Source organism: Populus trichocarpa, chromosome 16 (assembly GCF_000002775.5).
Source record: "Populus trichocarpa isolate Nisqually-1 chromosome 16, P.trichocarpa_v4.1, whole genome shotgun sequence".
Lineage (NCBI taxonomy): Eukaryota > Viridiplantae > Streptophyta > Magnoliopsida > Malpighiales > Salicaceae > Populus > Populus trichocarpa.
In genome coordinates, this window is record NC_037300.2 from 553,419 (window position 1) to 575,993 (window position 22,575).

At 34.2% G+C, this 22,575-nt stretch overlaps 2 protein-coding genes across 7 annotated transcripts in view; both read right to left on the reverse strand.

Annotated features, from left to right (window-relative positions):
• Positions 1–5,428, reverse strand: part of LOC18110630 (putative MO25-like protein At5g47540) — a 28,257-nt gene extending 22,829 nt beyond the window's left edge. Inside the window, exons 1-3 of one of the 3 annotated variants that reach the window (XM_052447903.1) lie at positions 5,148–5,428; positions 4,670–4,831; positions 4,305–4,423 (exon numbers count right to left, since the gene is read on the reverse strand). In XM_052447903.1, the coding sequence (XP_052303863.1) occupies positions 4,305–4,423; positions 4,670–4,831; positions 5,148–5,270 (404 nt within the window). In that variant the 5' untranslated portion in view covers positions 5,271–5,428. The remainder of the gene's footprint in view (positions 1–4,304; positions 4,424–4,669; positions 4,832–5,147) is intronic. The other 2 variants (XM_052447904.1, XM_052447902.1) reach the window with 2 other exon arrangements.
• The window catches only part of LOC18110643 (probable LRR receptor-like serine/threonine-protein kinase At1g53440), a 37,959-nt gene that overhangs the window by 14,725 nt on the left and 659 nt on the right, over positions 1–22,575 (reverse strand). For 2 of the 4 annotated variants that reach the window (XM_052447897.1, XM_052447896.1), the window contains exons 2-5: positions 22,423–22,550; positions 22,234–22,308; positions 22,077–22,148; positions 20,396–20,467 (exon numbers count right to left, since the gene is read on the reverse strand). In XM_052447897.1, coding sequence (XP_052303857.1) covers positions 20,396–20,467; positions 22,077–22,148; positions 22,234–22,308; positions 22,423–22,550 — 347 coding nt within the window. Of the gene's footprint in view, positions 1–14,880; positions 15,010–15,109; positions 15,330–15,398; positions 15,770–15,840; positions 15,888–15,973; positions 15,989–16,117; positions 16,187–16,282; positions 16,352–16,455; positions 16,525–16,749; positions 16,822–17,416; positions 17,483–17,551; positions 17,627–17,794; positions 17,867–17,948; positions 18,021–18,122; positions 18,195–18,286; positions 18,359–18,465; positions 18,538–20,395; positions 20,468–22,076; positions 22,149–22,233; positions 22,309–22,422; positions 22,556–22,575 lie in introns of all 4 variants that reach the window. The other 2 variants (XM_052447895.1, XM_052447894.1) reach the window with 2 other exon arrangements.

The following is a 22,575-nucleotide window of genomic DNA, read 5'->3' on the forward strand; positions in this document are numbered from 1 at the left end:
ATAATGCATCGTTAAGATTTATCGGGAAGTGAACATTGACAAGTAATAATTCAGCATCTTTTGTTTATCTTTTGCATTTAATAAAGCTAAAGCATCAGTCTGAAGGCCAAAAGCTGATAGCTTAACCTCCATTTCTTGGGTCCAATCAGAAAGTGAACATTGAGAAGTAATAATGCATCGTTAAGATTTATCGGGAAGTGAACATTGACAAGTAATAATTCAGCATCTTGTGTTTCCATTATGTCGATCTTTTGCATTGTCAAGCAGAGAAAAATTAATAAAGCCTTCTGCGCTTGTAGTAATAGCTCAACCATTTTGTATTCAGAATAATTTCTTCAACAATATAAAAGCTCAAAAATTACAGTAGGTGCCACAAGATTATAAATCCAAATTTCTTTGTAAGTTCCTGCTGCTCCTACTGTCCCACAGTCCTCACTGTGTTGTTTTTATTGTTTTGCAACTCAATAATCAAACATATCATATCATGTTAAGATAGGATGCTGAGCAAGACTCAATTGATTTGGTCAATGACGTGGACACCTATGGTGATGGGGAAGAAGAAGACGACGTTGCAAATGATAAGGATAGCGCAGGTGTGTTTCAATCAGTCACAAGCACTTTTGGGAACGGCAACATCGGGTTGGAAAAATCAGATCTGGCAAAGGATGGAGACAATTATCAGGTGGTGTGCTGCTTCAATCAGAAGATTTGAATAATTTTCATAATTTTTTAATAATTGATAACGTGTAAGTTTAAGATTAATTTCACTATATATTGTATTTTAATTTTTTTATAATCATGAATTAATTATTTTAATTTGATTAGTTACTAAGTGGTGCATAAATAATTTTTTTAAAATGCTAAAATCATATTTAGATTAGTCCAACGATTTAGAAAGGTTTATTCACTTTAATTTATCTTCATTTTTATTTTATTTTAAAGTATTATGAATTTTATGAATTTTAATTCACATTGAGAAAATATAGATACACAACTGACTAAGTTTGCATTCATGCATAGTGAAACAAATTCATATATAATTTTTGATAATGAAGATCAATAAAGTAAAAAACCATAATGAATCTATAAAATCAATGAAGATAAACTTTTAAAGAACCATCTTAACTTAAAGGTTTAAACTATTAGATAGATAAGGTTCTAAAATATGATTTACATTATTTTATAACACAAGTAAAAACCTTTTGGATTTAAAACTTTCACATACTCACACTACCTTGTGCTATTATTAATTTTGATCTTAAAAGAACAAAGATAATGAAATTCGAACTCGTGACATTTAGATCGATAATACTCTGATATCATATTAAAAAATCATTTTAATCTAAAACTTTAATTCTTAGATTACATCTTAATATATAATTTATATTATTTTCTAATATAAAATATGAAAGAGATGTGATTAATTTCTCATTTTATAAGTTATTAAATTTAATATAAAAAATTCCCTCCACATTGATTCCAAACTAATATATCCTATTTCCGACCTAGGCAATGGAGTAATTAAAAAGAAATTACGTAGACAGTTGCAGATAAGCTTGCATTAATTGGATGTTAATCTAGCGTCTTATACGCTGTAGGATAGACATGTGGCATCGAGTTATCGGCCCAGGGAGGAAGCCCATTAAGCATGTTGGCCCAGGTAGGAAGTCCATTAAGCATGTTGTTTGTTAAAAATCTAAGCAGGAAACTTCAACCCATCAGCAACAATGGTTTACAAGCTATACAACTTAAACACGTGCAACTTATTCCGTCTCTAAAATGTTTCGGGTTACAAGCCCAGCAGAACTCAATACTTTAAATTTTATGAAAGTTTTTTTTATATTATATAAAAATTAAATGAAAATATAATTTGTAATTAAAACAATATTCTAATAATATTTTATTAATTAAACATGAATTTTTTTAATATACACATTTTCTACACTTAACCTTTAGGCTATGTTTGTATAACATCATAATTTAAAATATCTGTAAAAATTAAATAAGTGACTAAGCTTCTTACATACATAAGCGACCAAGCTTTCATATATGCATATATGCATAATAAAACAAATTCATATAAAAAACCATAATGAATTTATAAAATCAATAAAGATAAATTTTTAAAAAATCATCTTAATTTAAAAATTTAAACTATTAGATAACGTTCTAAAATATGATTTATATTATTTTCTAACACTATTTTAAGTAAAAACTTTTTGGGTTTCATACTTTCACATGCTCATAATACCTTGTGCTATTAATTAGTTTTGATCTTAAGAGAACAAAAATGATGGAATTCAAACTCGTAATATCTAGATCGATAATGCTCTGATACAATATTAATCTAAAAACTTAAATTGTTAGATAAGATCTCAATATATAATTTATATTATTTTTCAATATGAAATACGAAAGAGATGTGATTTCTCATTTTAGAAGTTATTAAATTTAATATAAAAAAATTCGCTCCACATTGATTCCAAACTAAATAAAATAACTCTAGGATTAATTCCAAACTATATTATTAAGATTTATGGTCAAGTCTTTGTTCAACATCTTGTGTTTATCTTTTGCATTTAATAAAGCAAAAACATCAATATGAAGGCCAAAAGCTGATAGCTTACCCTCCATTTCCTGGGTCCAATCAAAAAGTGAACATTGAGAAGAAATAATGCATCTTTAAAATTTATGGTCAAGTCTTTGTCCATGTTCAGCACTAAAACCATCAATTAGCAATGTAATAATAATTTTATTTTAATCATATAACAATACATTACGGAACAGTTGATTGATTTTACTTACAATATAACACAACAAATCATAGTATAGTGTAGCAATGTGTACTTAGTTAACCACACATACAATCAAGAATTATGTCCGGTCAGGCCATGAATTTACTTTCTAAGATCACCAGTTCGAGTCCCATAAATTTCAGGAACACTAGAAGTTTACATGGTCGTTAATTTTAAAGTCCGTGAGATTAGTTAAGGTGCGCACCAACTGGCCCAGACACCTACGTTAATAATAATAAAAAAAGAATCATGTTTGGTTAATTCTGAGGGGTGTAGCTCAACTAGTCAAGTCCTGAGTTTACTTCCCAGAAATCATCAGTTCGATCACCACAAACTTCTAAGCCATTGGAGGTTTAACTGATCATTAATTTTAGAGCTCCATAAAATTAGTTGAGATGCATGTAAACTGACCCGGACACCCACGATTATATATATAAAAAAAAGAATCATGTTTGGTCGTTTCTTAATAGATCACATACAATCAAGAATCGTGTTTGGTCATTTCTTGAAGAAAAATGGCAGTAATTAAGTAATTTACAACAAACCCATCTCCAGAAACAAGTCTTCAAGAATCAAGTTACAAGTATGCCACCAAGAAAAAAAACTAACCTGATACAAAGATTAATACAGAGAGGCCAGATGCGAGAACACAAAAAATGATGAGTAGAGACTTGAGAAAGAACAAGACAAATGAAGTAAAGAAATGAAAAGGGTGTTTAGGGATAGAGAAATAGTGAAAGTTGTGGAACTAGCTAGGGTTGAGATATAAGAGCTTGAGTTTTGAGAAAAGGCAAAGGGGAAAGGGGAGAATGGGAATGGGGAGTGAGTGATGGACGGGGAGGGGAGTCGAATCAGTTGATTAATTTTTTTACTTTTGTCAAACTCGTCAACTCGGTCCGAGTTGACCGAGTCTAACCGAGTTTGATGGTTTTCGAGTTTTTAACCTGATTTTGCAGGTTATATATAGATTGACTCGTAAAATTATATGATTTTACGAGTCAATTCGTGATTTTGACAACCTTGCAGAGACAATATTGATAGTTGATTTTGCTCACCTGGCCTGGTGACGTATGCACTCCCTCAACATTACACCATAGTGCAAAGCCATATCTATGTTTTCATAACTAAAGAAGCAAAATATCGTAATTAGAAGATCCGAAGAAGTATAGTTCACATGACAAAACCATTTAAAAATTCTGTAAACAGCCATCCTCTTACATTATAGAAATCTAAAAAATAAAAAAGAACAGCTGAATACAACTTCGAGGCATCCAAGAAGAAGAAAGGCATCACTTGTGAAATCACTAATGGCATCTTGAAACAGAGAATGGATAGTCAACAAAATATATATGTGATAATTAAGGTACAAAAAGTTATCCCACAAGGTGTCAGAAACAAAGCAGCAAACAAAAAATTTAACCCATTAATCATCTTGAAAATATTAGATAACCTATTGAATGGAATCATTATATTCTCAATCCCCAACATTCCCCAGCAATAATGGCTTACCCTGCTATCAAAGTATCCAAAAGATCTGTATTTTTCTCCAGGTAGCCTGATGCAATCAACCTCGAATTAACTTGTTGCCTTTGTAGATTTGCAACAACCTGAGTGGCATCTTTTCTGGCCTGCAAAAAGAAACATTTTCATGCTAAATGACAAAAAAGAGAAACTGGCAGTTAAATGAAAATTCTTTCCAGATGGGAATCTAATCCAACAGATTCAACAGGGCAAGTACAAAGTATAAAGCATGTCACTAAACCGATCCATTATGAAAGAACAATGAATAAGAACAGTATTCCCTCATAAATCTGATAGCAAATTCAAGATAGCAATCGACATAGGTCTCAACCAATAAACTCGTCAGTGGTTACCTCTACGTTCAATTGGGATAGACAGAAGATCAAAAGACGAAGTGTGTTTTCTCTGAAAAACTCCTGAGTCAATTGTGCACACGCTTCTGACACCGGTTCTGACTCACTATTGCCATAAAGAACTGACTTTAACTCCCTGATATTTTTAGCTAACTCCGCCATCTGTATTAGAAAATACAATTGTCAAATTCGAATTCGAATTCAAACCTCAATTAACTATTTCTTCCTATCTATGTAAATATCACAGAATATTATAGCATACTCTAATCCAAACCTCAATCAGACATCAAGAATCACCCTAAAAGACGCAATTTTTCATAAAGATTGAACCTTTCTCATCCAAAGCAAAAAAAGAAAAGCAACCCAGACCCCAAACAATCTCAAATCAATCAAAATCCACCTAATTAAAAGAAAACACCAGAAAAGGAACACAAGCACACATAAAATATATAGAAACGAATAGAAAGAGACTGCCAACCTTCTCTTCTCGTTTTGAATCTGATAAAGAAGCTGAACTCTGATCAGCATAGATTAAAAGATCGCGAGTTTGTCTAACTATATCGACAGGAGTCCTCGGCTTTGACTTGAAAAGTCCCTTCATCCTCTTCGAATCACCCACTAACTGCCCCGATTTCGAACTCAACAACACTGGATGTCCCGATTTCGAATTACTCAACAGCCCAGAATGTCCCTTTGCTGCTACTGCCGCTGCCGGCGCCGGTTATTGTGGCGGTGGCGATACTTGTTGGGAAACTCTGACCGGGATGTACTGATAATTGCTCAAAGGAGGGATAGCACACTGGCACACAATTTAACGTGGTTCGGCAAAACCGCCTACATCCACGGGAGAGTCTATATTATTGAGATATATAGAGAAAGGATTACAATATATATGGAGGAGGAGGATTACATCCACTCTACTCTACTCCCAGCTCTCACACACAGCTGTTGCAGCTGCTGCAATGGCAGCAAGGCTGCTGCCATTGCAGCTCTCTCTTTCTCTCAACTCACACTCACGTTTTCTCTCCTTTCTTCTCTCACTTTGCTTCTCTAATGTAGGCCTCTATTTATAGGCATTCATGGCAGCTCCTCCAACTCTTTTGTCAACAATGGTGGCTGCCAAACTTACCAAACTTTTACATTAGACAATGGTTGTTGGCTGCCACCAACAACCCACCATTGCAGCCATCTTCTTTGACAATGGCAGCCACATAATTGGCAATATTCCAACAATCACCCCCTTTGCCATTTATGTGGGCAATTGTCCTCTTGCTTCTTCAGCACACGCTTGCATCCTGCAGCTCTTCGAAGCTTACCATTCTGAGAGCATCTTCGACATAACATTCCCCTTCGAGCGTCTTAACCATGCTCGGTCCGGAATGATTTTTCAAGCCTCACACCAAGGCTTACAACACCCCCTCAAACGAATATTCCCAAGTGCGACAGTCATTGAGTATTTCAATGTGATCACAAGCTCACCACTCTTCCAAGAGTCTACTCATCCAGGAGTTGCGCCTGCCGTCTGTTCCACCCTAGGAACCACGCCTTACTTCTCCGTGAGTCTCTCGCTCTTAGTCGTAAGAGTCCAGGTAGCTCTCCACCTTTAACCATGGGGGCAGCCCATAAAGGTTGATCCATATTTGTCTTCATACTCTGAGTATTACAATGCCATTACCGAGCTCACCACCTTGACAAGAGTCAACTCGTTCTCGGAACCTGCGCATGCCCTTCTGCTTCTTCATAGCAGCCGCGTCTTAATGCTCCACAAGTCATCCACTTATTGTCCAAGGCAAATGTCTTCTAGCTCATTGATCTTTAGCATGGGGGCAATATCCATGAAAGTCAATCCTGCATTTGTCTCCATACTCATCATAGCCACTTCATTGGCTATACACCTGTCCACTCATATCTAGCCATTATATTGGCTCTGGGGTTGTTCTGAACTGGGCTCATATCGTGGCCCACACACCTTCTCCTTAGGTGTCTCCGCTCGTCACCATACGGCGGTCTGAACTGGGGCTCCTATCATGGCCCTCACACCTTCTCCAAGGTGTCTTCGCCTTTCATAGGCGGTCGCATCCTCCTTCAGCTGAGATGCTTCAAAGTGGCTCTAAAAAAGTTCTCTACCACCATGTGCACTATGGGAGAGATAACTGCCACTGATTACATAGAAAGAGAAACTTGCGGTATACTCCTCGCAATCCTCCACCTCGATTTCTATGTTTGGAGCTTCTACGCCTTTCTGCTTGACAACTCCACCTACACCAACTCTCTTTGGTGTCTTCGCCTTTTATCATAGGCGGTCGCCTTTTATCACAGGCGTTAGCACCCCCTCAATTAGGTGCCTCTGTAACAGCTCTCTTTCCATCCTTGCATGCATTGGAAAGGTCTTCGCCTGTTGTATTCATCAAGAGCATAAGAGACTTCCTGTTGTACAAACTTTAACAGTCTCTGCTCTGAGCTTCATCTGGGAACACTTCTTTTTCGTGCACCTGGTGTCTCATTACAGTACCTCCTTGAATCCTATGGGTACCCCTGCACAATCTCCGTGTGCCCTCGTGCAATTTCTGTTCTCTAGATTTCTCCCTATTCCTTGCTTATGTTTGACAGCAGCTCATCCTGTCACAACACCTGTCCAAGTCAAAATAGGGTGCCAATCTTTATCCCCTTGCTGTATTTCTCTTCCATTATCAGGGTCTTCATCAATTCTCCCTTCGAGAAATCACAGTCACCGAATCTAACTTCTTTGGACAAATCACCACTTCATCAGATCCTTGAACCTTCGGAACCAACTGTTCCCTTGTGCCGTCATCCTGCTAGTCTTCCACCGTTTCATTACAAACTGCTATATATACGAAAATAGTACCGTATGGATAATCCTTCCACTAAGCAAGTTCCCAGGAAAGATTGAAGGGGTCACACTGGTCCCGCTTAAAACCCAATCTCCTAGCCAGAACTTCTTAGGCCATATCTATCCATCGTACTGTCTTTCCGTATATACAACCATTTGCTAGCTTTGTTGCGGCTTTCCTTTACAAGTGATCTGGAATATACTGGTTTAATACATGATTTCTCAACATCTGGCGAGACTACCAGTTCTTAGATTCCTCAAGATTGGTCTTAATTAATTTTCACTCTACACCTCTAATTGTCCACATGATCGGGTGTCCAGAGTGTCCCAATTTTGCCTTCCTTCAAAGCAATTAAAATTCTCCCCACTTAGCATTTTAGCACATATAATTGGGTAAACATGTGCACCTTCTTCTTCTTCATCTCCATCGACCACCATGATGACCTTCAGATGCCTCCTGATCGGGCAATCTCTTTTGTTAATTCACCACCGCCATTTTTGGTCTCAAATCTCAACGATCGGACCGTACCATTGCATCCGGAATGATCAAATTAGCTGGAAACAAGTCTGAAATCGTCCAAATCGCACTTCAAACGGCTAAAATTTGATCAAAACAATTCTGGCCTGATGAACGACCCAGATTCAATCTCAGATCCGGTTGCACGTAGACTCCGCTGCACAGAATCTTATCCCTTGGCTCACGGCTCGGCTCGGCTCCTTTTTGGCTCGGCTCGAGTCTGGTGACGTGGCATGTGGGTCCTACTTGGTGACGTGGCTGCTGACTAGACACTGACTGTCTATGACGTGGCTGCTGACATGGCATGCCTACTGTGCATGATGACTTCACCATTACATCAGGCTGATGTCATCATGGGTCATGCTACTGTACACGATGATGTCACAATTACATCATGCTAATGTCATCCCTGACATATCTACTATTGCGTCATGATGACGTCATCCTTATCCGGGTCAGCCACATGGGTCGGGTCAACTGGTATTCGGGTCGGGTCAACTCATCCGGGTGAAGAAGACGCGTGGGGCGCGTCTGCGCGCGTGGGCAGACGCCTTGCCGGAGAGTGATGGAGAGTGCGGCCATGTCCGACGTCCGAGTTTGACGCGGTTTTCACCGTTGGCTTCGTCTCTTCCTCCTCTACACAGTGGTATGGTCAAAACACAATTTTGACAACTTTCATTTTTGAGCAAAAATCAAACACCCCTTTAAACCATGTGCTCTGATACCAATTGTTGGGAAACTCCGACCGGGATGTACTGATAATTGCTCAAAGGAGGGATAGCACACTGGCACACAATTTAACGTGGTTCGGCAAAACCGCCTACATCCACGGGAGAGTCTATATTATTGAGATATATAGAGAAAGGATTACAATATATATGGAGAAGGAGGATTACATCCACTCTACTCTACTCCCAGCTCTCACACACAGCTGTTGCAGCTGCTGCAATGGCAGCAAGGCTGCTGCCATTGCAGCTCTCTCTTTCTCTCAACTCACACTCACGTTTTCTCTCCTTTCTTCTCTCACTTTGCTTCTCTAATGTAGGCCTCTATTTATAGGCATTCATGGCAGCTCCTCCAACTCTTTTGTCAACAATGGTGGCTGCCAAACTTACCAAACTTTGACATTAGACAATGGTTGTTGACTGCCACCAACAACCCACCATTGCAGCCATCTTCTTTGACAATGGCAGCCACATAATTGGCAATATTCCAACAATACTCTCCTCACCACTACCTCCTCCCGGGCTGTTGCTGCTGCTGCGGCAGCTGGTTTTGACACGCAGACTCCTATCTTTCCTCCCTTTATAAACCACACAAAAACACAAGAAGGCGATTTTGCCTTATATCTACGAAAAGGGTTAACGGTTTACTTGATTTTCAGCCACCAATTTTGCTTTTGGATTATTGGGTTTTTATGGGATCTTGGTAAAAATGTGTTCTTTGATGGAAGTGAATCACTTATTTCTCAACCAAAAAATGGCATTTTTTTTTTGTTATAAAAAAACCCAAAAGACACCTTATATCAAAACTCTTAAACCAATAATATATATTTTTTTATCTGTATTTGCTGACTACAAGTTGATCTAACACTTGACTAATACTAGGTGTAAAAAAATAGATGAAAGTTGATATAGTGAAACTCATAATTTAAAGAATTAATTCATAATTTAATTGAATCAATTAAAATTCTGTTTGATTTTTTTTAAAATTCAAATGATATAATTTGATTTGTTTTTAAAATAATTCAAACAATATTAAAAATTCTAATATGCAACCTATACAATGGGCATGATCACAAGTTCTGCCAAATTTAATAACTTTAATGACATGATTGGGACATTTAAGCTAAGCTAAAGTTGGCTAGGTAAGAAAATTCAATTTTATTCATGCATCATTGAATTGATTAACTATGAAACCTGGCTTTTGGAACGGTCCAAGATGCATTGGTAACCTCGAAAAGTTCCATTAAAAAAAAATATCACAAACTTTTGCTTTTGAATCCACAATGGATTAATCAAATTGTAGTCTTAAATCGAGTTTTAATCTTCTTCTCTATAAAATTGGAGTTGTACTTGTTTGTATGAAAATAATAAATCAGAATTTTGCATAAAAAAAGAAGCAGTACCTACTCTTATCTTCAAATCAATGATTTCATCCTTATATATTTTTTTAAAGTATTTATAGTAAATTTAAAAAAATAAAAAAATATTATTTTAATATATTTATAATAAAAAATATATTCTTCAAAAAATAACTATAACCACACTTATAAAACACCGCTTGCTCCTCTTTCAACCCGTGATTTCACATGCCATCTCTCCTTTACCAATGCCTTTCCCAATCCCACTTTCTCACATGCATTTTTGGTCTTCGATAGATTTCATTTCACATAAAAAATTGCATTCCCATTCCCATGTTAGTGGAAGGTCCAAACTTCAAGGAAAAGATTTGAAGTCTTAAGAGTTTAATTAGTTTATGACTTTATGTTAAAGTCCCACATCTGCATTAATGTTCCGAGCATCTGTTGACTCCCAACTTGGAATTTCTCATCTTAAGATTTATTTACAACTTAAATTAAGTATCAAAGATCGATAACTAAAAGCTAATTAATCACACGTCATGTATCTTAGATCAGCATCAGCTTAAGATCACTGACTTTAAATAAAAAACACATAGAAAGTACCGTCTATATATATATATATATATATATATATATATATATATATATATATATATATATATATATATTATCGACGAGTATGATTAATTGTGCATAAAAAAGAATATATTCAACAAAATAAAATGTATTTAGCAACACTATTTATAATTTAAGAAATAGATATAAATTCTCAAAAAGAAAAAAAAAATAGTACTCAATTTTATATTCAATGAAATTTATATAGAGCAAGACAGAAGAGAGAGTACTCAACAAACTAAAATATAATTAACAACTATACTTGTAAGTAAAGAAATAGATATGAATTCTTTAAAAAAATCACACTAAATTAGCATTAATTAATTAAATATGGAATGTGCCGCTACTTGTAGCCATAAAGTTTGCTGAAGCTATAGGATCTTGTTAATTATTTCACCTTCTCATATAATTATAAAAAGCAAAACACACGTGGTTTTACTACTTAAATTCAACAACTTATACGTAGCGAAATAACATTGCCTAAACTGATCTGTAATTGGGATTGAGAGAAAAACAGAAAGGGAAGAAAGAATCCCTTGAGTATTTTTTTTGAGTTGGGCTTAAATTGTTAGGGTTGGAGAATTTATATATATAAAAAAAGCTTAGATAAATCTAATGAGTTTGTAGCGTCCTTTAATTTTAACTCTTTTGATCAATAAAATCTATACATTTTTGTAAAATCTAATGATAATCTTATTCAATTCACGAAATTACCGGCAGCCATAATAACAGCACAAATAAATCATAGCACACAAAGCAAACACACATATTTTCTCATATATGGAGTCTCTCACGCACACATCAATGGTCTCTTGTCACCACCACATTATTAGACCTAATTAATTACAAAATAAACAAGAGGCAGAAGGTTTTCATCATCAAACTTAACATTACCAATTGACTAAGAAATTGGATCTATTTCCAACACACTGGAAAACGCACCGCACAGTCCTCCAATATTTGTTGATGGAGTATCATCGCCTTCGGAAATCGCATCGATTCTTTTCTCATCTTCAAGTACACTGACGACTTCGGACATTTTAGGCCTGAGAGTAGGAGACAGATTAACGCACTTCATTGCCAAGAGCAAAACAGTGAGAGCTTGCTTCCTGTCGTAACTGGATGCTAATTTCTTGTCCACCAAGTCAAGGATTCTTCCCTTATGGTGCAAAACACTAGCCTGCAATTGAAAAGCAAGATTAGCTTAGCTCCTAGTATTAATGAAATAATCAAGTAATTATTACTTATTATTTTCTAATCAATTAAAAAAATTCAAGGAATTAAATAACTCTAAGCAATCAAGAAATTTTTTCTATCATCCAATTAAAGGAGATGATCAAGCATATTTTTTATAATTTATTTTATTCTATTTACTTATGGGTCTTGTTATATAACTATATAAACTCCACATGAGTTGAATGTAACACATATATCAAATTATCGAATAATTTCCTCTTCTATTCTAAATTTTTTTTGTATCAGAGCAGGTCGATCATATACTACTCTAAATATTAGCTTTTTCTTTTTTGATGGACAATTTTACGCCATCCATCTGATCATTTTAAAACACTTTGTTTTCAAACTCTTCATTATCTACCAAATATTTAATTTACTATTCATTTTCAATGATAAATCAACTCATGATAAGGAGAAATTGTTTCAAGATCATGTGGATGATCAGATAACATCTAAAAAATTAAAAAAAAAATGGAGGTGCACCAAAGTCCAACAAGAGAATTGAGATTTTACATCAAGAGAAAGACATGCAAAAAAAAAAAAAATAGAAGAGAGACTTAGTGCAAAGCTGATATGTTTTTGCACAAGAGATAGTATAAAAGAGACCACCTATAAAAAAAAAAGAAAAAAAAAGAGATAATTCTTCCTAACAAAAGAGATAGAAAATGGCTAAGGAGCCATGATAAGAATATATTAGTTTGACAAAGAGTGAGTCAAAATAAAATAAGCACTTGAAAAACCAAATTTTGAAAAGAAATGTTTGGCTAGAGAAGTATAGCAACAATCATAAGAGAATAAAAAAAAACTAATAATAGCTATGTTTAAAAAAATACAATTATTAAAGATAAGCATACAATGACAATAGAAGTTGTGTATGTCAAACTCAAGAAAAATAAAATTATCATGAGTTTGACGGGGTGTTAAGAAAATAATCAATAAAAAAAAAGATCAATGAATTGAACAGCTCAAGGTAATCAAGAAATAAATTTAATCATCTAATCAAAAATATCTAATCAAAAATATTTTTCTATAGTTTATTTTATTTTATTCTATTTTTTTTATGTTTCTTGTTATATGATTATATAAATCTTGCTTGAGTTGAGTATAACATATATTTCAAATTATTAAATAATAACATACTTTTCTATTATAAATTTTTTTTGTAGAATTCACAAGTCATCTAATGTTGGCAGAACATGTTTGGTTTGATAATAACTACAAAAAAAAAAAAAAAACTAAGAGGGTTTATCCTGTCAGATACACTTACTTTATCCAGAAGAAACTTAGCTTCTTCTTGATTGGGTGTATATTCTGCACTAACTGTCCCGCTAACTATTTCGAGGAGGACAACTCCGAAACTGTAAACATCAGCTTTAACAGTATCTATTGTTTTTCCCATTGAATACTCAGGTGCCATGTAAACTCTGCAATAGGAGATTAATTATTGGTTAATTAGCTCTTAATTAAAAGAATGAAAGTAGTTGTCAATCAATGATCATAATGTTGTGAATACTGGACCGAAAGCAAACACAAATAAAACACAACACAAGCAGATTTACGTGGTTCCCCAAAACCGGGTACGTCCACGGAGGCAGCAGATTGTATATTATTGGAGGAATGATACAAACACTCAACTCAACCAAGTACAATCCCACAAAACCCAGTGTTTCACTCTTACACTCGGTGTTTCTCTCAAATCTGCACTATTTTCACTCTCACAGTTGCATTATTTTCTTCTTCTACACACTTGCACTCACACCTTCACTTGCACTAATTGTCTCCATTTATAGGAGGAAGGAGAGCAGAAAGGAGAGCCTTGAAACATGCCACTAATTGTGCACTAACCACTAATGATGCTTCCACTAAGTAAAGTGGTGGGGTATTGTTATTATCAATAAAATCTAGACAAATCTCCACACATAATACTTACCGAGACTCTTTTGCTTCGATGGTCATAAATGGATCTTCCTCATCACAAAGCGTTGCCAATCCAAAGGCAGACAACTTGGCCGTAAGAGAGTCATCATCAAGCATAATATTACTAGGATTTATGTTTCCATGAACAATCCTTTTCTCTTCATGCAAATACGTCAAACCTCTTGCTATTCCCAGACAGATATCAAATCTAGCTTTCCAATCAAGTTTTGTCGTGGAATCTGGTTCTACAAATCAAGATTATTGATATTAAGTTATTGATATTTGCAAGTACACAATCCTTGTACTAACAGAAGATTTAAATATACAATTAGAAGCTCTCACAAACATTAAGTGACGGAATTCTATTTAATTACTCCTGTGTTATAGTTCTCAACAATTATATGAATTTCACAAGGCAATGCATTAGGTGAAAATTAAGATAAAACTTGAGAATCGAAAGAGCAGGATGAAAATTGGTTGATGGCAGTATTACCGAACAACGCACGTTGAAGGGAGCCTTTCTGCTCATTTACTAGCAGATGCAGGTCTTTATTAGAATAGCCACGCAATAATTGAACAAGATTCTCATGATGCAAAGATTTCAGTTTGGAGATTTCCCCTTGTAATTCATCTTTTCCTTGTTGCTTTGAATTACGAGGAGAAATCTTCATCACTGCTAATTTTCTCTTGTTCGGCAATTCAGCCTGCATACACGTGAAATCAATTTACCAGAACTCTGAAAGAAAAAAGTGCATGTTGAGGAACAAATGTTTCACAAAAGAAAATCTGACCTCGTATACTATTCCAAAGCGTCCCCTGCCAATCTCCATTTTGGGGCTAAATTTTCGAGTAGCATCGATTATTTGTTTGAGGGCGAAAGATTTTTCATCTCCTTGGACCTCTATAGTTATATATATTTGAAGAAAACATCAAAGTAAGAATTCTTAAGTTTATATGGTGCATAATGATTTTAGATTAGCATAGAGAGGTACCATTCAAATCGCTTTGCTGCTGCCAGCCCATTTTCCACATGTAAGCCGACAGAAGTACAGAAGCAAATACTGAACCTACAGTAATCCCTGCAATTTGTGAAGGAGATAGTCCCTTGCCAACTTTGAAGTCTGGATACAAATAGTGGAAGACAGAAAGAATAATTATTTATCCAGATAAAGCGTAACAGAAATCTTTGCTCAACAAAATTAAGAGAATGCAACTCTTTACTTGCAGTTACGGAAATGCCTGACACAAGGGGTCCCTTTAAAGACAGTGCAGCAGGTGCATAGGAAAAACTTGGCTCCTGGAAAGTTCCTTTGCCAGCCCAGAAAAAATCGATAGTCAATAGATAATCATCTCCTACATATGCTGTGAAATTTGCAGTCCATGTCTTATTGGTGCCGCTGGCCATTTCTTTTATGTTGAAGTCTTTTAGTGCTCTCTTCCCCTATAACAAACAGTGGATGTTGAACGATGGAAATTATTGAAAGAAGCTGCAGAAAAATATAGCGGTTACCTGTATATATACATCAAAAACACGTTTCCCTAAATTCGAATAATCTGCATCGCTTTGGTAAACAGTTTCAGCGAAGTAAAGTTTCACAGTGTAATTTCCTTTAAATAAACAGAAGCCGTAATATGTCAGAGAAAGAGGGCAGAGGCGACTTGAATTGTATAACTGTGTCCCAGCAGAATCACAAACTTCACATTCCACGTTTTTTATGTAATCACTGGAATCGTAAGTTTTCGATCCGAAGTCTCCAGAACAAGAATAAGCCCAATTTTTTCTTGGAGCTAAATTGTAATTTGATGTTGTACTGTCTGCTTCAAACACTTTCCCATCAACAACTGTCTCTCCTCCTCCACAATTTATATATAAGGAATTGTCTGCAAAAAATGATAATCAGTACAGGAAATCTGTCCTGCACAAAATTATAGAGCTTCTCAATAGAACTTACACTTTGGTTTTCGCCGACATTTTTTTATCAAATTACGTATAGAATTCCTAGAAATAGCAAACAAAATTGGTAAGAAATAGCTCAGGATTATTTGTTCTAAATTAATGACACCATATGGAGGATATTATCATACCTGTTTGGTTGACTGCTTGAGTAGAAACAACAATCAAGCAGTTGGTGCACATGATACAAAATGATCAGAAGTTGGGATTTCATAGACAATAATATTCTTGCAAGTGAAAAAAAAGGAAGAAGAAAATGAAGTAGCCGTTATTACATGTTCAGCTTTCCTTCTCCTTTCTTCGGACCATCACGTGGAATTTCAAAATTATTATATGACAAGTCCCTGCAACATTATTGTTTACATATCAAGATTTTATTGAGGAAATCTACAAAAGGGAAAACAACCCATCTGAGCAAAGAGCACAAAGCCATAACATACGCCTTGTCTTCAATGGTATCAGGAACCCAGTAAGGTACAGTGCCATTAAGCATATTTCCTGTAAGAAACCTAAACAAAACAAACCAGTATGAAAACCATCCGTGTACTTTTTAACAGAGTGGCAGAACGAACTTATTATAAGACATCGAGTTCAAGGAATCTCTTTTGCATACATCTTACTTAAATTCAGCTTTTTCATGGAATCTGGTATTCCACCAGTTAAGCTGTTAAAGCTCAAGTCTCTGCAGGATCAATAAAATGAAAGCAAACGTTAGCTTTTTCATATTTGATATATAGTTGTGCTATGGTAAATTATTGCATAGTTGATTCTGTAAACACAATCAAAATCATCAACACTTCCTACGCATGGCCTAAAGGCCCTAAACAATGAGCGTTTATAAAGCTGATGAAACAAAATAGCCATGACAGAACTACAAATCCTTCACAAAAGAGGAAATGAAACTTACAGGTATCTTAACCTTGACCAATCACCAATGTACGGGGGGATTTCACCACTTATTGAGCAATTCCTTATCATCCTACACAAACCATTGAAGAAGTTGGTGTTTGGATTTATCCAATGCATCCATATCATTAAGAGTCACGTACATAGCTATTGAGAATATCATTAAGAGTCACATACATAAATAGTCGTAATTAATATATACATATTTTTAAAAAAATTCTCAAACCTGAATCCCAGATACAACTAGTCTTCACTGCATGTAATAGCTCATAAAAAAAACTCAAGATCATATAAAGAAAAATAGGCCTAAAAAAATATTTATGTAAAAGACCGGTCATAATCCAAATTCGACAACAATAACGCTCCTAGACAAATATAATTCTAAGTGTGTATGGTTTTTTTAATTCAATGTGAAATTAATCTTTATACCACAATTTGAATTCATGCCATAGCTCATTGGCTTACTCCTCATCCATTGACCGATTAGGTGGTAAGGATGCAAATTAAGTACTATAGCAATGTTAAAGTTTGCCGTACTAAGGAAGTTTCAGGCGTTCTTCTTTTCTTTTCTTTTTTCCTTTTCAATTACAAATCTCAAATTAGTTATGCATGTGAGCTTTTGCCCTTAGTGTGAGCTTTAAAGAAAAGAAAAGGAAGGAAAAACTCACAGGTATCTTATTTTCTTCATATTTGCATTTTTTGGGAAACCGGAGCTTCTTACATCACTAACAAACCTGGAAGAAAGACCATCCAGAATAAAACATGCATTTATTTCAACCCGGTTAAAATTATAGAACACTTACAAGTATCGGAGATTTGACATGTTAAAAATACTTTCAAGAGGCAGCTCCCTTTCAAAATCATTCCCGGAGAGGGACCTGTGATCAGTACACAAAAACACAAATTATTGAATGATCGATATTCATCGATCACCGACAGTTTCTCAATCAAATGGTAGACATTCAGCATTGAGAAATCAGCTCAATCAACTAATAGTGCTTACATTCAAATGTGTATAATTACAGAAAGTACAAGTAATTTCTTACAGCCTATTGAGTTCAGTCCAATCCGCAATGAAACTTGGTACTTGACCGGTCAAACGGTTCCCAGCTACGCTACTGCAGCCATAGTTAGTTGCTTTTCCTTGGAACAATAATTAAACAGATTGTTGGTTGAAAGAATATGATGAGTTGCACTTACAACCACTGCAATCCCGTAAAGTTGGCATAATTTTCCGGCAGTGGTCCACTCAAATTGTTGGAGCTCAACCCTCTGCAACAACAAATCAAAAGGATTGTAATCCACCTTTTTTCTGTTTTATTTCTCCTATTACAATCAAAAGTTGACATTATTATTCTTCTTTTTGAAACTTACAAATAACCAAGAGATCCCAATCTTCCAAGTTCTGGTGGAAGCTGACCAGTGAGTTCATTGAAGTCCAAGTACCTAATTAAATAAGAGATAATAACCAAACCAAACTCAATAAGTTAAAAGGAAATTCAAGGAGAATGAAAGAGCGAGCGAGCGAGTTTCTATACATAGATAGGAGATTAGAGAGGTTGCCCAATTCTTTAGGGATTTGACCAAATAACTTATTATACGACAAACTCCTGAAAACACCCACAAGAATAAGAGCACAATACTTGCGTCAGCAATGAAAAAAGAATTTAATTCACACTATATAACACTGAAGAAAATGTGATTGGATGACACGTACAGATATTCGAGGGACGACAAATTCCCCAAAGATGAAGGTATGAAGTCATTGAGGAAGTTTCTCGAGAGACGGCTACGCATATGTATTACCATATAAGTTTATTATTACTCAAATAAGAACCAATAATTTAAATTTTATGAAGACAAACTAAGAACTGAAATTAGTTATTATATATGATCCAAAAGCTAAGCAGCTCTTTGCTCATAACCATGCAGACAGCCAAACAAGCATGAACACAGTTAGAGGATGTTTGGGAGTGTGATTGTGGTTGCTTCTCAAAGTGTTTTTCACTCAAAAAAGTATGCCAATAATATTTTTTTTATTTTTTAAAAATCATTTTTGAGATCAGCACATCAAAATGATTTGAAAACATCAAAAACATATTACTTCAAAGCAAAAAAAAAAAATTCAAATTTTTTCGGAAGTGCTTTTGAAAAGCTCTTCCAAACAGGCTCTTAAGCAATTAGTCAAACAAGGCTACTATCCTAATTACATAAGAGAAAAGAACCAAACAGAACTCAGAAGTTAATTTTTGTGACCATTAACCATATTTATCAGACCATTAACCATAGTTATAAGACCCGTCCCAGGGTTGACCCAGCTAAGGAGCCGAGTCTCGAGTTACACAGGTTGACCCGGGTCAATCCGAATTAACCCTGAAAAATTAAAAAAATATTTAAAATTTTAATTTTCATATGAAAAATTTTAAAAACAATCAATGTGAATATAAGTTATACATGTTATAAATAATGAAGTTTAAAATATTATTTCAAAATCTTTTCTAGCCCACATTGAAAAAACATGACTTAATTTTTTCTTATAAACATATAGTATATATACTAAAAGACTTCAAATCACATATTGAAAAAATAAAGCATTCTTTTAGCATTTATATACTAAAATTTAAAAATGGTTAATAACCAACTAAAAAATATATAAAAAAAGAGGTCTCTAATTAGGAGAAAAAATGCATTTGAAAAAAAAAAAGATCTCAACTGGGTTTTGCCGAGTTTTTGTTCATTCTGGCCTTTTGTCTTACCCGGACTGGTTCAGTAACCTAGTCAATCAGGTCCCGGATCGACCACCAAATCCGGTCCGGATTTAATAACTATACCATTAACACCTTGCCATGAACATTTATAAGTATCAAGACCCAAACGGCTTGCTCTTATTTTCTTTTCTAACAAAGCTAATTTTACATGAAAATGTTTCCCTAAAAATTCTATTAAAAAATCTTAACTTTTACAACTACAACTATAATCTATCAATTGTCTATTCAGTAACTTCTTCTTTAATTTAATGAAGCAAATTTGAGTTCTTAACTCAAATTTTCACCATTATAATATAATTATATATAATTATGTTGTACTAATAAACACTTTATTCTCCGAATGAAAATAAGATCTTAACTATTATTTAATGGAATATAATTTAAAAGAAGTGACTTTAGAAAACAAAAATGTTGGATTTGTGTATATATATTCTGAAAATGCATGCTGAGACTATAATTTCATAGAACTCTTAATAACAGAATTTACAAATTGTATGCTCTTTTCTTACCATTATATATTATTTTGTAAGAGAACGGCAATGGTATAAAATCAAACCCAAATATCCAAGATGTTCTCCTATAATTCATATAAAAATGGATGTTTTTCGATACCCAAGTCAAACTTTTTGGTTAGTGCCCTTTTTTTATTAAAAAAAATGATGATGGATAGTTTGCTATTAACTATTTTAGAAATAATAAATTTAGTTTTGATTACTTGATTAGGAAAGAAATGAGAATCTTTAAAAATTGAACATGGAATGTTTCTGAATAAAAGTCAATATTAATAAAATACATATAAACACTCACAAGAATAAGAGCACAAAACTTACATCAGCAATGGAAAAAGAATTTAACTGGCACTAATTGCATGATACTTACAGATATTGAAGGGACGACAAATTCCCCAAGGATGAAGGTATGTAGCCATTGAGGAAGTTTGTGGAGAGATCGCTATGCATATGTATTGCCATATAAGTTCATTATTACTCAAATAAGAATCAATAATATAAATTTTATGAAGACGCACTAAGAACTGAAATTAGTTATTGTATATGATCCAAAAGCTAAGCAGCTCTTTGCAAATAACTATGCTGACAGCCATTGAAAAAGTTTTCAGAGAGATCGCTATGCATATGGGAAGTGTGAAGACATTCACATAAATTAAGATTTGTTGATTTTTCAAGTTTCTACAGTTTAATTTTGATGGCATCATTTCTCCAAGAATAGGATTTATTTTTAATCATGTCTTGAATTTTTTTGTCGTTTATACAAAATCAACCCACGGATTGTACGACTTTAATTGTGTGGTTACTATTCCAATTATTTAGTCAAACCGTTATCTAGTCAAACATAATCTAAGCATAGGAGTCGTCCATAGTGACAATATTATTTTTAATTATAAATATAAATATTTTAAGGCATTAATATTATTTTTTAATTATAGATATTTATTTATCATTTGAATCTTCTAGTCTAGTTTGAATGCGTGTGAATAATTGTTTACTTGTTTTATGATACATTTTTTTTTATACAATGAGTAAACTTGGGCCATATCCATGCAATCCCACGTAGGCCCGTTAAAAATAAATAGTGTTCTTCATAACCATATCAATCAACGTCATCTTTTGATACCTGCAGTTCCAATACCTATCTTCATCAAAGTGGAGATTAGGTCATTTTCAATTCCTGCTCTAGAACCACTCTTTTAGTTTAGTTTTAAAATAAAAACATGTCACTTTAGATAATCTTTTAGCATATTAATTAAGATTTTCTAGTTGCTATGTGACACGTTTATATTAAAATATAATAAATATAAAATAATTTTTACTTTTTTCTATTATATAATCATATCTTTATCTAGAATCTTTCAAAGAATAATCAAATGAGCAAACACGTTTTTCCTTATTATCAGTACTCAAGGCTAACACTAGCTTTTAATTAGTGAAATTATTTACTCTCTGATACTCCTTTCATTATAGAATTCTCTAACCATTAAATTAATTATCTACCCGAACTTTTATATCGATTTTTTTATCTACGAAATAACACCTTTTTTAAAACATCTCGCCAGGGCCAGACTTCTAGCTAGACAATAGCTTCCTCATATGTCATGTACTTCTAAACTTAAATATGTCTTCCTACAATAAAACTAGTTTAAGAGAAACTTAACACTAGTAAGCATATATTTAGGCTCTAATAAGAAGAATTTAAATTCTAAGAGTCAAATTGTAATATTTAAAAAGTTAATTTAATCAAATCAGAGGTTTAGTGGAAGCATAAGCATTAAATTAAATTAAAGTTTCTTAAATTTTAAATTAGAAAATCCTAATTTGTATGGTTTAGCCTAAATAACGTATCATTTAACTACTATGCATCCTTTTTTTTAATAATTTTTATTGATGGAGTAGATACTTTTAAATGAATGAATATAGTGGTTTTAAATGAATGAATATAGTGACTGTAACTATATTCTTCAATAATATAGTTGATGGAGTAGGCACTTTGTTGTCCAAACTGCTGTAGTAGTAGTAGTATATGATCATGGTACTGGATCACTTACAGACGGGTGAGTGAACTCAAGTTCCCCAAGGTGAGAGGGATGCTACCATGAAGTTGATTCTTGGACAAATCACTGTTATGGTAAAAGGATAGTTATCAATGAATTGAAGTCAGCATAATTACTTCGAATTATTATCATCATGTCATATGATACTCACATTGCTCTTAGGTGAACGAGACTAGCCAAGGCTTCAGCATTTATCTGTCCAGTTAAGTCCTGGTCTGGGAGCGTTCTACCACCCAAAAATGGCGTTAACATAGAAACCATATCAACCAGTGAGTTTTAGAGAGGATGTATTGCCTTACAAAAATAAAAGAAAATTGGATGAAGTTGACGAGGAACTTACAGGCGAGTGACATGACAAACTGTTCTGTTGCAATCGCATTTGATGTATTCAAAATTAGAGGAACAAGCCGAGCGTGAGATATTTGGATGAAAACCCCACTCTAACGTTTTCAACAAGTCATCCAAAGCCTTTTCTGCCAAACGTTTTCAACAA